The 12,914-nt window shown below is 49.4% G+C and overlaps 1 protein-coding gene across 1 annotated transcript in view; it reads left to right on the forward strand.

Annotated features, from left to right (window-relative positions):
• The window catches only part of ubac2 (UBA domain containing 2), a 48,080-nt gene that overhangs the window by 24,768 nt on the left and 10,398 nt on the right, over window positions 1-12,914 (forward strand). Inside the window, exons 5-7 of the mRNA XM_018745865.2 lie at window positions 3,028-3,151; window positions 5,619-5,666; window positions 9,683-9,928. Of these exons, the coding sequence (XP_018601381.2) occupies window positions 3,028-3,151; window positions 5,619-5,666; window positions 9,683-9,928 (418 nt within the window). The remainder of the gene's footprint in view (window positions 1-3,027; window positions 3,152-5,618; window positions 5,667-9,682; window positions 9,929-12,914) is intronic.

Here is a 12,914-nt window from a genome sequence, read left to right on the forward strand (position 1 = left end):
TGCAAGGTCTCGAATGACCATCTCCACTGATGGCAATTCCCCCCCTCCTCCGAACATTTGGCCAATAAAGTGGTATTTTACATTACGAGTCTTTGCACACATGGAGTGTGCTCCTTCGGCGCCTTTAACAGAACAGTTCAGCATTAAAGTAACAAAATTTGAAGGAAACACTCGGAATTCTGTACAATCCATTCAGGTATTTACAGGATGTGTGTGTGTGTGTGTGTGTCTAAGTACCATGGATGAATGGAAATAACAGAAGGACTAAATATAAAATGTCACCACAAACGAATAAACATAAAAATTCAATTCAGTTAAATTCAATTTATTTTTATAGAGCAATAAATTTAATTTAACTGAATTTTTATATTTGTGCCGCCTGTTACGAAAACAAATTTAATGTAACGAACGGGCTACCAGTGCAGAGTCTTCATTGTGTTCGGTTAGTTTAGGAGCTGGACGAAAGTCCGTTGTAGTGCGGATGCGGGTTATGATGCTAATTATGATGGGAGGGTTTGGAACCTATGATGGCCCGGCTGGGAAGGGTCTGCGATGATCTTGGCTATCGCACCGCATCCGTGCGCAAAGTAGTTTTCGTGGACACATCTGTAGTCTCGAGCACATTGGATAATTCCCGTACCACCTTACTGTTATATCTTTTAAGCCGTCTTTATGAACGTACCGCACCTATGGGATGGGGTCAGTGCTCACATGTGGGGTTTTTTTTTTTTCCCCTTATTTTTTCTGCTCTTACTGCTTGCTTTTGTTGTGCTTGCTGACCTGCAGACAGACTGTTCTCTTTGCAGTCCTGACTGACCACAAACCCTCAGCCATTGTGCAGCTTACATTTACATTTATTTATTCATCAGACACTTTTCTCCAAAGCGACTTCCAGTGAACTCTCTGTAGTGTCATCAGCCCACACACCTTATTCACCGCAGTGACTTACACTGCTAGATACACTACTTGCACTGGGTCACTCATCCATACATCAGTGGAACACACCCTCTGTGTCACTCACACACTATGGGGGGACCTGAACAGCATGTTGTTGGAGTGTGGGAGGAAACCAGAGCACCCGGATACACTACTTACACTGGGTCACTCATTCATACATCAGTGGAACACACCCTCTGTGTCACTCGCACACTATGGGGAACCTGAACAGCATGTTTTTGGAGTGTGGGAGGAAACCAGAGCACCTGGAGGAAACCCACACAGACACGGGGAGAACATGCAAACTCCGCACAGACTGAGCGGGATCAAACCCACATTCTCTTGTGCCACAGCAGCGCTGCTCCTTGTGGCACTGTGCCACCATTAATCACAGACATGATCTTGATGTGATGACCTAATGAGTAACAGGCCCTTTTTTAACTTGGCCGCATCTCCAGCGCTATGTCATCAGTCACACCTTCTCCAGCCTGCGCTGCGTCTCCCCATGACATTAGCTAGAACTCATTCGAGATGCTTTTTTAGGTATAGTATAGTATAGTAGTTGTTTCCCACAGTGTTGGACCACAGTCCTGCTCTCCGGTGGGTCTGGGGTTCGTGTCCTGCTTGGGGTGCCTTGCGACGGCCTGGCGTCCCGTCCTGGGTGTGTCCCCTCCCCCTCCGGCCTTACGCCCTGTGTTGCCGGGTTGGGCTCCGGTTCCCCGTGACCCCGTATGGGACAAGCGGTTCTGAAGATGTGTGTGTGTTTCCCACAGTATTACTATGGTTTTCCTCTGAATGGGCTTCGGCAGGGCGACGGAGTACAGTTAGGGCTGTTTACAACCACGCCGCTCCATCCAGCTGTGTATGTACTGCAGCAGCGGTGGAAGAGCGCGCTGTTTGGGGCTTCGACCCCGCTTCCTCCCAGGGGACGTTTGGTCGCACACAGGTCTCAATCCCTGAGCAGAACACCTGTTTCCCCTCCGGCGTGGGCCACGTGTCGGAACCCCTCGGGCGCCCAGATCGCAGGTCTGATTAACTCAAAACAACAATGAGTCAAACACATTCCTCTGCACTCTTCTCTGCTGTTAATCATGGTTTCTGTTGTACCCTGGTTTACCGTGTCACTCTTCAATAGTGCCGCTGAGAGCATATTACTTGTTTTTCACCGCGGTTTGCCACCCCTGGCCTCCTACTTCCTTCTGCTGCAACGGGTTGCCTGTCGCACATCGGGCCCCTGGTCCCCAAGTAAAGAGGCTTTGCAGTGGACACACAGTAGTTGAGTGATACATTTTATTCATTTTATGATTCAGTCGATGCTTTTCTCCATGTGAAGCCACTTTACTGTGATTTACATTTACACGGAGTGGCACGGTGGCACAGCGAGTAGCGTCGCTGTCTCACAGCACCTGGGTGGTGGGAGAGGACATGGGTTCGATTCCTGCTCAGTCTGTGTGGAGTTTGCATGTTCTTCACGTGTCTGTGTGGGTTTCCTCTGGGTGCTCTGGTTTCCTCCCACACTCCAAGGACGTGGTTCAGGTTCACTCAGTGTGTGTGTATGAGTGACAGAGAGTGTGTGTGTGTGTGTGTGTGTGTGTGTGTGTGTGTGTGTGTTCTACTGATGTATGGATGAGTGACCCAGTGTAAGTAGTGTATCTAGCAGTGTGTAAGTTACCGCGGTGAATAAGGTGTGTGGGCTGGTAATGCTACATAGAGTTCATTGGAAGTCGCTTTGGAGAAAAGCGTCTGACAAATAAATGTAAACATTTACTCATTTACCAGACGCTTTTCTTCAAAATATGTAAATATGAAATATATAAATATGAAAACAGAATTTGTGCATCACAGTAGGAGAAAGAGACATAGTTGCATACGTGTGATTCTTAATTGATTTACACATTTATGCAGCGGGGCAATTTTTACTGAATCGGTTCAGGGTGAATACCTGGATCGAGGGTACAACAGCAGGAGCAGGGATTGGAATGTGGGAGCTCCAAGTTCTGAAGCAGCAGCTCTAACCGCTGCGCCATCCGCCGGCCCACCATGAGCACCACCGCTCCCTGTGAGCGCGCTGTCCGTCTCTTCTCCCCACAGGCTGGCTGCGGTCTTTGCCCTCTTCGTTCCTTTCTTCCACTCCATCCCCCGCGTGCAGGTCACGCAGATTCTGGGCCAGCTCTCCATCACCAACAAGTCCCTGGTCTACATCGTGGGCCTCCAGGTGAGCGACGCCTCCTCCGGTTCCGCAGCGGTAACGGGTGTCCGGACGCCCGGCGCGCCGGCCGAATACGCGACCGCGCCGCCGTCGGCACCGTGGGCCGTGCCACCTTCGGAAGGGTGCGACGGCCGCGTCTCGAGAGCCCGAGAGAGAAGCGCTCAGCTGCGAGCGGTGCGGTGAACGCAAAGCCCGTGCGCAACACAAAGAGAAACTGCTGTGGTTTGACTCTGAATTGGGGGTGACCTTCATTGGAAGCCGCAGATCACACAAAGTTTCGGGGAGACGCGATGTAGGTCGGCTCCTCCCGCTGTCCCTTCCCCGTTTCGTCGCTTTCCGCACGAGGCGCTTGGCTTCCTCCTGCCCCGCGTCTCCAACGGCCCGTGAGCGGCGTGGGCGCTGTGAGCGGAAGGTCCATTTCTGAGTGGCGTTTAGTGCTGTTTTTCACTTTTCTCCTTGGGTGGCCATCAGTAGCGAGGACTGAGCTCAGCCTATAAGAGCCTGTATTCAGTTATTAGTATTATTATTATTATTATTATTATTACTATTACTGCTACACTGAGCTTTGTGCACATGGGTCTATTGCTCTGGAGCGTAGCTGTCATTTTTCTATATTTAACACATTTTATTGTATTTCTCACTAGGTAGCGTTTCACATTCTCTAAAAATACAGATACTTCGCTCACTATCTTCACATCTCGAAGTCCTTCCTCCTGCTCGCTACGCAGCAGAAGCTCCTCGGTGGCAAGAGGCGTCCCCTCGATCTGGGCGCACGGCTCCACGAGACGCACGGAACGCCGACGCCCTTGTTTCACCTTGGGTTATGCGCATCTCGCGGGCTTAGACGCTCACACCCAAAGCCCGCAACGCCCACGGCTTGGGTTCCAATCCAGCCTGAGCGCGGTGCTTTCGTGAAGCTCTGGAAACAGAAGGATGGATGTCGTTTCAGCTCCTCTGAGTGCTTCATGCAAATTAATCTCCCGTGTCTTATAAAAAGATTAGAATCGGTTCAGCCTAATAAGTAACCGGATAACCAGTGCCAACAACCACTTGTTCCGAGCGGGGTAGCGGTGAGCCGCAGCCTATCCTGGAAACACGGGGCACGAGGCCGAAGGGGGAGGGCCACACCCAGGATGGGACGCCGGTCCATTGCAAGGCACCCCAAGCAGGGCTCAAACCTCGGACCCGACGCGCAGCGGGCACCGGCCGAACCCGCTGCACCACCTCACCCCATACACACACACGTATATAGAGTACATATAGGTACACACATATATATGTGTGTGTATATATATATATTTGTGTGTGTGTGTGTGTGTGTATCGGTATATAAATATCGACGTTTCCAATTAGGTATATATATCATAGTTTAAAATTGTGTGGATGTAATATTATACATATATCATGGCCTCAAATAATGGGTGCGTTTTTTTAACAAATACCCTACTAATACCATCTTTCCGGAGCCTGTTGCCAGGAATTATTTCTGAGTCGGCTGCTGGGGACTCATTGTTTTATTTATGCCGGACGGTATTGTAGTTATTGTTGTCAAGGACCAAGTGCAGGAAACGGGCCGCGAACTCCATGCCATCCTGAGCTGACAGCAGAGGAACCCAGTGGGAGGAAGTGGCTTCTGAGCTCTAGCTGCTCGTTCGTGTTTTTCTCCCTTTCACGTTGACTTGGCCTTTTTTCCATCACTTTAAAAATACTCACTCACACACACACACACACACACACACACACACACACACACACACACTTGTGTTTCCTCTCTTTCAGTCCCAGCATCACTTCATGACATCTGAACAAGCAGACACATAGCAGGGCATCAGTTCACGTTTTGTCACTTAACTTGACACTTTCTAAAGAGACTAACAACGTAACACTGTCTGCCACCGTCTATCCACTCATGCATACTTACCCTGCACTGATACAGTAAAAATTACTCCTTAAAGTCGCATTTACCCGATGCTTTTCTCCAAAGTCACTTACAGTTATTTATCCGTTTATACGGCTGGCTGATTTTACTGCGGTAATGTAGGGTAAGTACCTTGCTCAGGGGTATTACAGCTGGAGGTGGGCGTTGAACCTGTGACCTTTGGGTCCGCAGGCAGGGGCTCTAATCACTACACTGCACTACCATCTGTCCCCGTATAAGTGTCATGAAAAGGCGTCGCCAGCGAAGATACGCCATGTGTGTCAGACCAGGCGAACTTCAGCTGCTTTTACTCGTTTTTACACTCAGACTGTGCACTTTACCGGGGTTTGTCGTACCGCATGGGCAGCGACCCGAGTACCGCGCGTCTGACACAGCCGAAGGCCTGCCCACGGTTCGATTCCTTTCCTACAGCCACGTCGCCGGCTCGACGTCCCTTTGATGAGTCGAGAGTTTCCGCGTGACTCGCGCCGACACGAAGGATGCGGAGCATCACGTTTCGCGTCATTCATTTCCGTTTTTCCTTCTCTTTTTCAGCTCTTAACGTCCAGCCCCTTCATGTGGATCGTCGCTCTCGGCGGACTGGTAAGCGTTCCTCACATTTCCTCCCCGGGGGGGCTCTTCTCGCACCGCGTGGGGCCGGGTGGGAGGACCTGGGACCGGTAGGAGGCGCCGTGCGACCCTCCCTCCCGCCGACCCGTCGTTCAAGAGCACCCGGAAAGCTTCCGGTACGCAGCCAAGGGATGCATCCCAGGCCGCCCCCCTCCCTGTTTTTACCGCGGTCCCTATTTTCGCTCATCTCAATCGGTGCGTGACGTGTGAGCCGCGATCTGGGCCGCAGGGGTGTTTGTTTCTTCAGATGTATGACGTCATATCTCAGAGAGACCGAGTGTCCGTCTCCGTCGCTGTTACGAGGCTCTGCTTTCTTGTGTGAGTCACACCATCATCCCTGCAGTCCTCCGTTGACCGTGTCCTCGCAGCGCAGGGACGGCCCCGTCTGGACCTTCTGGACTTCCTGAGGTCCGTCGCCAGGTCACCCCCCTGTCGGGGTCACTGGGTTATTAATCCAGACGCGCAATGTCCCTCCAGGACCCTAACATACACATCCTCGGGACTTTTCTGGAATTGTGCACCTTTGTGTGGGACTAATAAAGTTATTAATTTTTTTTTTTTTCTTTTTTTCCCCATCTCTTCAGGTCTCTGCCCGATACACTGATTCAATAATATTTACTTACTAATAATACTTATTGATAATACGTACTTTTTTCATAAACTTTGGTTAGAAGTTTGTGCTTCTCATTCCTTGCCTGAGTAACACAGCGCAGTAAATTATTTGTCTGATTTTAAGAATCACGCTGCTGTTTAAAATGTTTATTAAAAATCGAGAAAATATTTAAATCGTGCTGATTTAAAAAAAAAAAAAAGAAAAAAAAAAATAGGACTGTTAAAATGTGCACCGGTAAAGTACAGAGTACTTTCCTTTTACCTAAGACACATTCTTTATGTTTCTTCCTGTTTTTCTCTCATCTCTAATCATACATTTCTGTTTTTAATTGGCGTGTTGGGTTTGGAGAAACGCTGCATGCACCAGGGTAAGCAGTGTAAAGATTTCGTTTCATGGATTCAGTCATTTCAGTTTCTGCTGATGACACTGTGATGCTATGGCGCAGTGGGTTGGACCACAGTCCTGCTCTCTGGCGGGTCTGGGGTTCGAGTCCCACTTGGGGTGCCTTGCGATGGACTGGCGTCCCGTCCTGGGTGTGTCCCCTCCAGCCCTCTGTCCTGTGTTGCCGGGTTAAGCTCCGGCTCCCTGCGACCCTGTACGGGACAAGCGGATCGGATGGTGTGTGTGTGTGTGAGATGATGATAATAATAATGTTATTATTATTCTTATTATTATTATTATGATCACTGTAGTAACCAGGCTGCATATCTGGGTGTTTGCAGGTTCTTTTGTTGGATTTTGCTATTAGTTATCTCTCCCCTTGGAACTTTGTGCAACTCTGGATTTTATGCTCATGTTCATGCGTGGTTTCCCTATACACACGAGTACAGCAGAAACAGAACATGATCGCTTTGCCCGAAAGCGTCTGTGAAATGAACAAATTAATGTAAATGTCATGCTTTGCGCCGGTCCTGGTGTAACAAGTTGTCCTGGTGCCGCACCGCATAGCAAGCATAAATACAAATACAAATATAAATGTTATAAATATGGACGCATGTGAGAAATACACAAATACAAAAGCAGAAATGGTAATAAAGTCAGACAAGGCGATAGCGGCCCGTAATCTCCGAGAGAGCGGTGACTTACATGTGAGTTTGTCGTCATTTGTAGCACGAGGTCTTTAAAATAAGATGCGGCGATAGACTTACATTTACTAACTGAGCTGGTGCTTTTCTCCACGGATATTTATGGATGTACACATACATATACGTGACGGCAGGTAGCATTGCTGGGAACGTGGTTTTTATCCCCGCCCAGTCTGTGTGGCGTCTGCGTGTCCTCCCTGCGGGTTTCCTCTGGGTGCTCTGGTTTCCTCCCACAGTCCAAAGACATGCGATTCAGGTGGATTGATGACACTAAATTTACATTTATCTGACGCTTTTCTCTAAAGCATCTTATAATTATTAACCCATTTACACAGCTGGGTAATTTTTACTGCAGCAATTTAGGTTAAGTATCTTGTTGAGGGCTACTGTGGCAGGAAGGGAGACTCAAACCTCTGACCTTTGGGTCCAAAGGCAACAACATTGACCACCATGCTACAAATTACCAAATTGCTTTTAGTGTGTGTGCCTGGAGGGAAACATCCGGGGTGTACCCTCCCCACTCACCCTTGCCCCCAGTCTTCTTGGATAGGCTCCAGTTCACAGCAACCCTGCTCAGGCCCCTGTTGAAATCACTCATATATTTACATTATACGCGGAGGTGTTTATGCGTGTGCGTACATATATTTATTAATTTAGCTGACACTTTTCTCCAAAGCGACTTACGATGTTAAGGTTACAATTGTAAGCATTTACAGAGCTGGGTAATTTTACTAGAGAAATTCACGGTAAGTGCCTTGTTCAAGGGCACTACAGTCAGAGGCAGGGATTGAGCCTGCAACCTTTGGAGCCGAAAGCAGTAACTCTAATCACAGCACTACCGGACTTCCCCAGCTTCCTCTTTTCTTATATATAAATTTGTGTGTGTGTGTGTGCGTGTGTATACACACACGCACACACACACACACTTTCAGAACCGCTCGTCCCATACGGGGTCGCGGGGGAACCGGAGCCTACCCGGTAACACAGGGCGTAAGGCCGGAGGGGGAGGGGACACACCCAGGACGGGACGCCAGTCCATCGCAAGGCACCCTAAGCGGGACTTGAACCCCAGACCCACCGGAGAACAGGACTGTGGTCCAACCCACTGCACCACCGCACCCCTGTGTAGATATATATATATATATATATATATATATATGGGTCCCGCTTGGGGTGCCTTGCAATGGACTGGCGTCCCGCCCTGAGTGTGTCCCCTACCCCTTCAGCCTTACAACCTGTGTTGCAGGGTTGGGCTCCGGCTCGCCGCGACCCCACTCGGGACAGTCAGTTTCAGACAATGTGTGCGTATTTATTTATTTACCTACCTACCCATTACACTTGTATCCAGAGCATCCAAAGCAGTGAAATACTGTGTGTGACACACACACACACACACACACACACACACACACAATGTATCTACTCATTCACACATTGTTGCTTTCGTGTTCTACGGTCTCCACCTGCGTGGCCTCAGGCGCAAGGAAACCGGTTTATGTGTGCCGTTAAACCATACATCTAATGTCAGTCGGGTTCTTGGAATCGACACCCTCTCGAGGCGACAAGCAAGGAAACGCGCCCTGAAATGTGTGAGCTCGGATTATCGGCACCTTTTCGTTTGCGATGCGACACCTCGGGTGTCATCTTTCGTGCCGGGGGGTTCCGGAGGCCCCCGGCCGCTGCCGGCCCCGCCTGGCAGAAGCGCACCCGCGTCCCCGCCGTCTCCCTCGAGCCGGGGCCGCGGTCCAGCCGCTCGTTCGAGCGCAGCTGCGTTTCCGTGCGCGTTGGCTTTCGCGTAACGCGACCCGGGGTTCGTCAAGCACACGGCAGGCTCCTCGTAATGACTGAGTTCAATTTCGGATTTCATACTTCGTCTGTCGAATCGCAGCAGCTCGGCGCCGATGGATCCTCGCGTGTGTTTGTTATCAGAAACACTCTGGCGGTTTTCACACTTCCCCGTTTCCTCTTTCTCTGCAACACGCTCTATGTACATGAGAGTCAATGACGGTTTCGGCGGCAAACGTTTCTCAGGTGGCGCAGGTAACAAATTAATGCGAACGTCTGAGCCCCGTTAATATCGTTTTGCAGCCTGAAGGAATTTTGAAATGATTCACGCGTGCTGCTTTTACACAGGTGACCATTTCGGCGGTCTTTCCACTTCCCTTTTTCTCCTTTAAGGTGGGTGCCGTAGCGAGATGTGAAAGCGTTCAGGTTTCTCGTTGCTGCCTTCCTGGTAAATATCAGAGTCAAAATGAGAACGTTTTCTTCTCTTCCGTTCCGTGCCTCCGCAGGGCGCCGGCGAGCTGTACCTCGGCGACGTGCTCGGCGTGCAGCGCTTCCTCCGGGTGCCCGGTTTCGTGGCTCGCGCCTGCTCCCGCACCCTGGAGCCCCTGTTGTCGGGGTCCGAGCCGAACCGGGAGGCCGCCCTGGGTATGGGGGCCACGCTGGACATCCAGCGACAGCAGAGGATGGACTTGCTGGACCAGCAGATCCTGCTCTCGCAGTTTGCCCACATGAGGAGGGGCCGCCAGCAGCAGGTACGGCCCGTCTCCGGCCTGCAGACCACAGCTCCTTGGTGCCGGGGATCAACGTAGTGTCTGTCTGTCTGTCTGTCTGTCTGTCTGTCTGTCTGTCTATCCATCCATCAGCACATGGAGACAGACAAACCCTCCGAGAGTGATAATTCTGCCATACCAGGTGAAAGAGCGATTTGGAAAAAAGTTTTTTTTTATTTATTTATTTATTTTTTCCCCATTTTTTTTGTTTGTCTCTTTATTTGTGTTTGGCAGTTTTCTCATTTTAAATTTTAATTTCTTGGTTAAAGGCAGTGTGCCCTTAGGATTAGGGTCACATTACATTTTCAGTTTCTGCTTATGCTTACTATAAATCAGTGCAACACATCAGTGCCAGACCCCACCCACTGAGAAAGCTGTACTGCCCAACTGAAAAGAAAGAGAGATCACAACTCTTTTTTTTTTCCACCGTGTTACTTTAATTTTCTCAGGTTACATTAACGGTGGGCGACTTAAGAGTTCTAGACAAAGTGAAGACGTATAAAACTCATCCCAGCCTGACTGAGTCACTCATTTTCCATGAATGTCAGAGGAGAATTTCCAGGTTTATTTTAGATCCTGTAAAGCCCCTTTTATTTATGGTGTGTGTTTCTTTGAATGCTCCTTTATTGATACGCATTACGTTGTACGCATTAATTGCCCCAGTCAGGGCTTTTGTTTGGGACACACGGTAAAGGGTGAGGTAAACGGCTCTGTTTGACCCCACATGTACTTCTCCTATGCAGTAATCTTGACAGTTACATAATAAGACAATGACTTCCTGTAGTAAGACGACTTCTCGTAACGCTCTTATTTTAGCTCTAGAGTGTGAGCTGTGTGCCTGGCATTAGTTAATGCTACTTAATTACACTTACATTGCATTTATTTATTTAGCAGACGCTTTTCTTCAAAGCGACTTCCAATGAACTCTATGTAGCGTTATCAGCCCACACACCTTATTCACTGTGGTGACTTACAGTGCTAGATACACTACTTACACTGGGTCACTCATCCATACATCAGTGAACACACACACACACACACACACACACACACACACTATGGGGGAACCTGAACAATATGTCTTTGGAGTGTGGGTGGAAACCAGAGCACCCAGCGGAAACCCACACAGACACGGGTAGAACATGCAAACTCCACACAGACTGAGCAGGGATCGAACACACGTCCTCTCGCACCACCCAGGTGCTGAGACAGCAGAGCCACTCTCTGTGCCACCGTGCCCCCCGCTTGAACTAGAGAACAGACCTTTGTGTTTAAATGTATTTATTTAGCTCATGCTTTTCTATAAAGCGAACGATCCTATTAAGCTACTTAGTTACTCACTTATTTACATTTACATTTATTCATTTAGCAGACGCTTTTGTCCAAAGTGACGTAAATCTCAGGAAAAGTAGAATTTATCCATTATATTAAGAGGAAGAGAAAGAGCTGCAGACATGTAAGTCTCAAGTAAACCTAGTCTGTTACCTACCACTTGCTGCACCGAGATTCATCGATCGAGTAGGTGCATAGAAACACAGGATAGACAAATCCTGATACCCTCCTACCATTTTTTTTTAATAATATTAAGATACACAAGCAAGCAAATGCAATACCGGAGTAGTGGCTGAATAAGGCTATTTATTCACCTGGCTAATGAGTGAAGTAACTGAGGGTAAGCACCTCGACCAAGGGAACTACAGCTGTTAGCAGTTCTACCCACCGCGCCCCCTGCTGTCCGTTGTTGTGTGAGACGTGATGTTAATCACGAATAAGGGACCCCTGATGTCGTAGAAAAGGAAATGACGAGGAGCGCCTGTTGGCGGCTGTAGTATATCGATATAAATAGGTGTATTTAACTCTTTGCCCAGTTTCACCCAGGCTGCACTTCACTCAGCTTTAAACTTAGTACTGTGTTACGAGGCCACACGTGCCAGGTATACATCACCGTGTTATTCTGGGGGGGGGGTAGGTGAGAGCCTATTTATGTGTTCCGCCTGGACCTTCCCTTCCACTCGCTGCACGGCCCACCGGCCCACGGTTCCCCTCGTTTCTTTTTTTAAGCACCAGTGATGTCAGTTTTGCAGACGGGGCATTTTATCCGTCATATGACCCCCCCCCCCCCTCCCCCAACCAGGCCCTGTGGACCAACTTGAGAACCAGACAGGGGAAGAGAGATGTTTCCTGCAGCCCAGACCTTGTGCGGGTGACTCAGGATCGGCCCCCACCCTGCCAACCCCGCTTCGCCGGCCGACCGGCATCGGTGCCGTGATCGCACGCGTTCGCGGACCGCCGGCCGAGCTGCGCTTTGGTTCAGTTCATCGAAAGTTTCTTGCGAGGCCGTAGCCCGATACGGAGGAGCAAAAGGTTACCGCACGACGACAGGAACACACACCAGTTTGTCAGTCGCCGCCGAGTTTCTCTTCCCGCCGAACGCCCGTCACCACGCCCGTCGTAGTCATAGCTCTGCCGTCGGTCGTCTGACATTGGAGAAGTGCGCCGATTCCCCTCGGTTACATCGAAGCGACGGCGTCGCTGCTCTCGCAGTTGTTTTCCAGTGTACTGCCTGGGGCGCTAGGTGGCGTGGTGGTTAGAGCCGTCACCTTCACGCTCTTCGCCGAAATGTGTGCAAAGAGTGCTAATTACCTCGAATACCACGATCGACGTTAAAGTGCTGTAATGCTAAACCACGGGATTGAAGACAGAGACTTTCTTAGGAAATGCCAAGGAATTATCATGTACATGACACTTTTCTCCAAAGCGACTTACAGTGTTATGGTTACAAGCATTTACCCCTTTATACCGCTGGGTAATTTTTACTGGAGCAATTTAGGAAAATAACTTGCTCGAGGCTACTACTGCTGGAGGTGAGGTTCGAACCTGCAACCCTTGGGTCCAAGGGCAGGGATCCTGACCACTACGCCACCAACTGTCCGGCTTTTGTCTTTTTTTTAATATAATTTTCAAGTTT

Source organism: Scleropages formosus, chromosome 12 (assembly GCF_900964775.1).
Source record: "Scleropages formosus chromosome 12, fSclFor1.1, whole genome shotgun sequence".
Lineage (NCBI taxonomy): Eukaryota > Metazoa > Chordata > Actinopteri > Osteoglossiformes > Osteoglossidae > Scleropages > Scleropages formosus.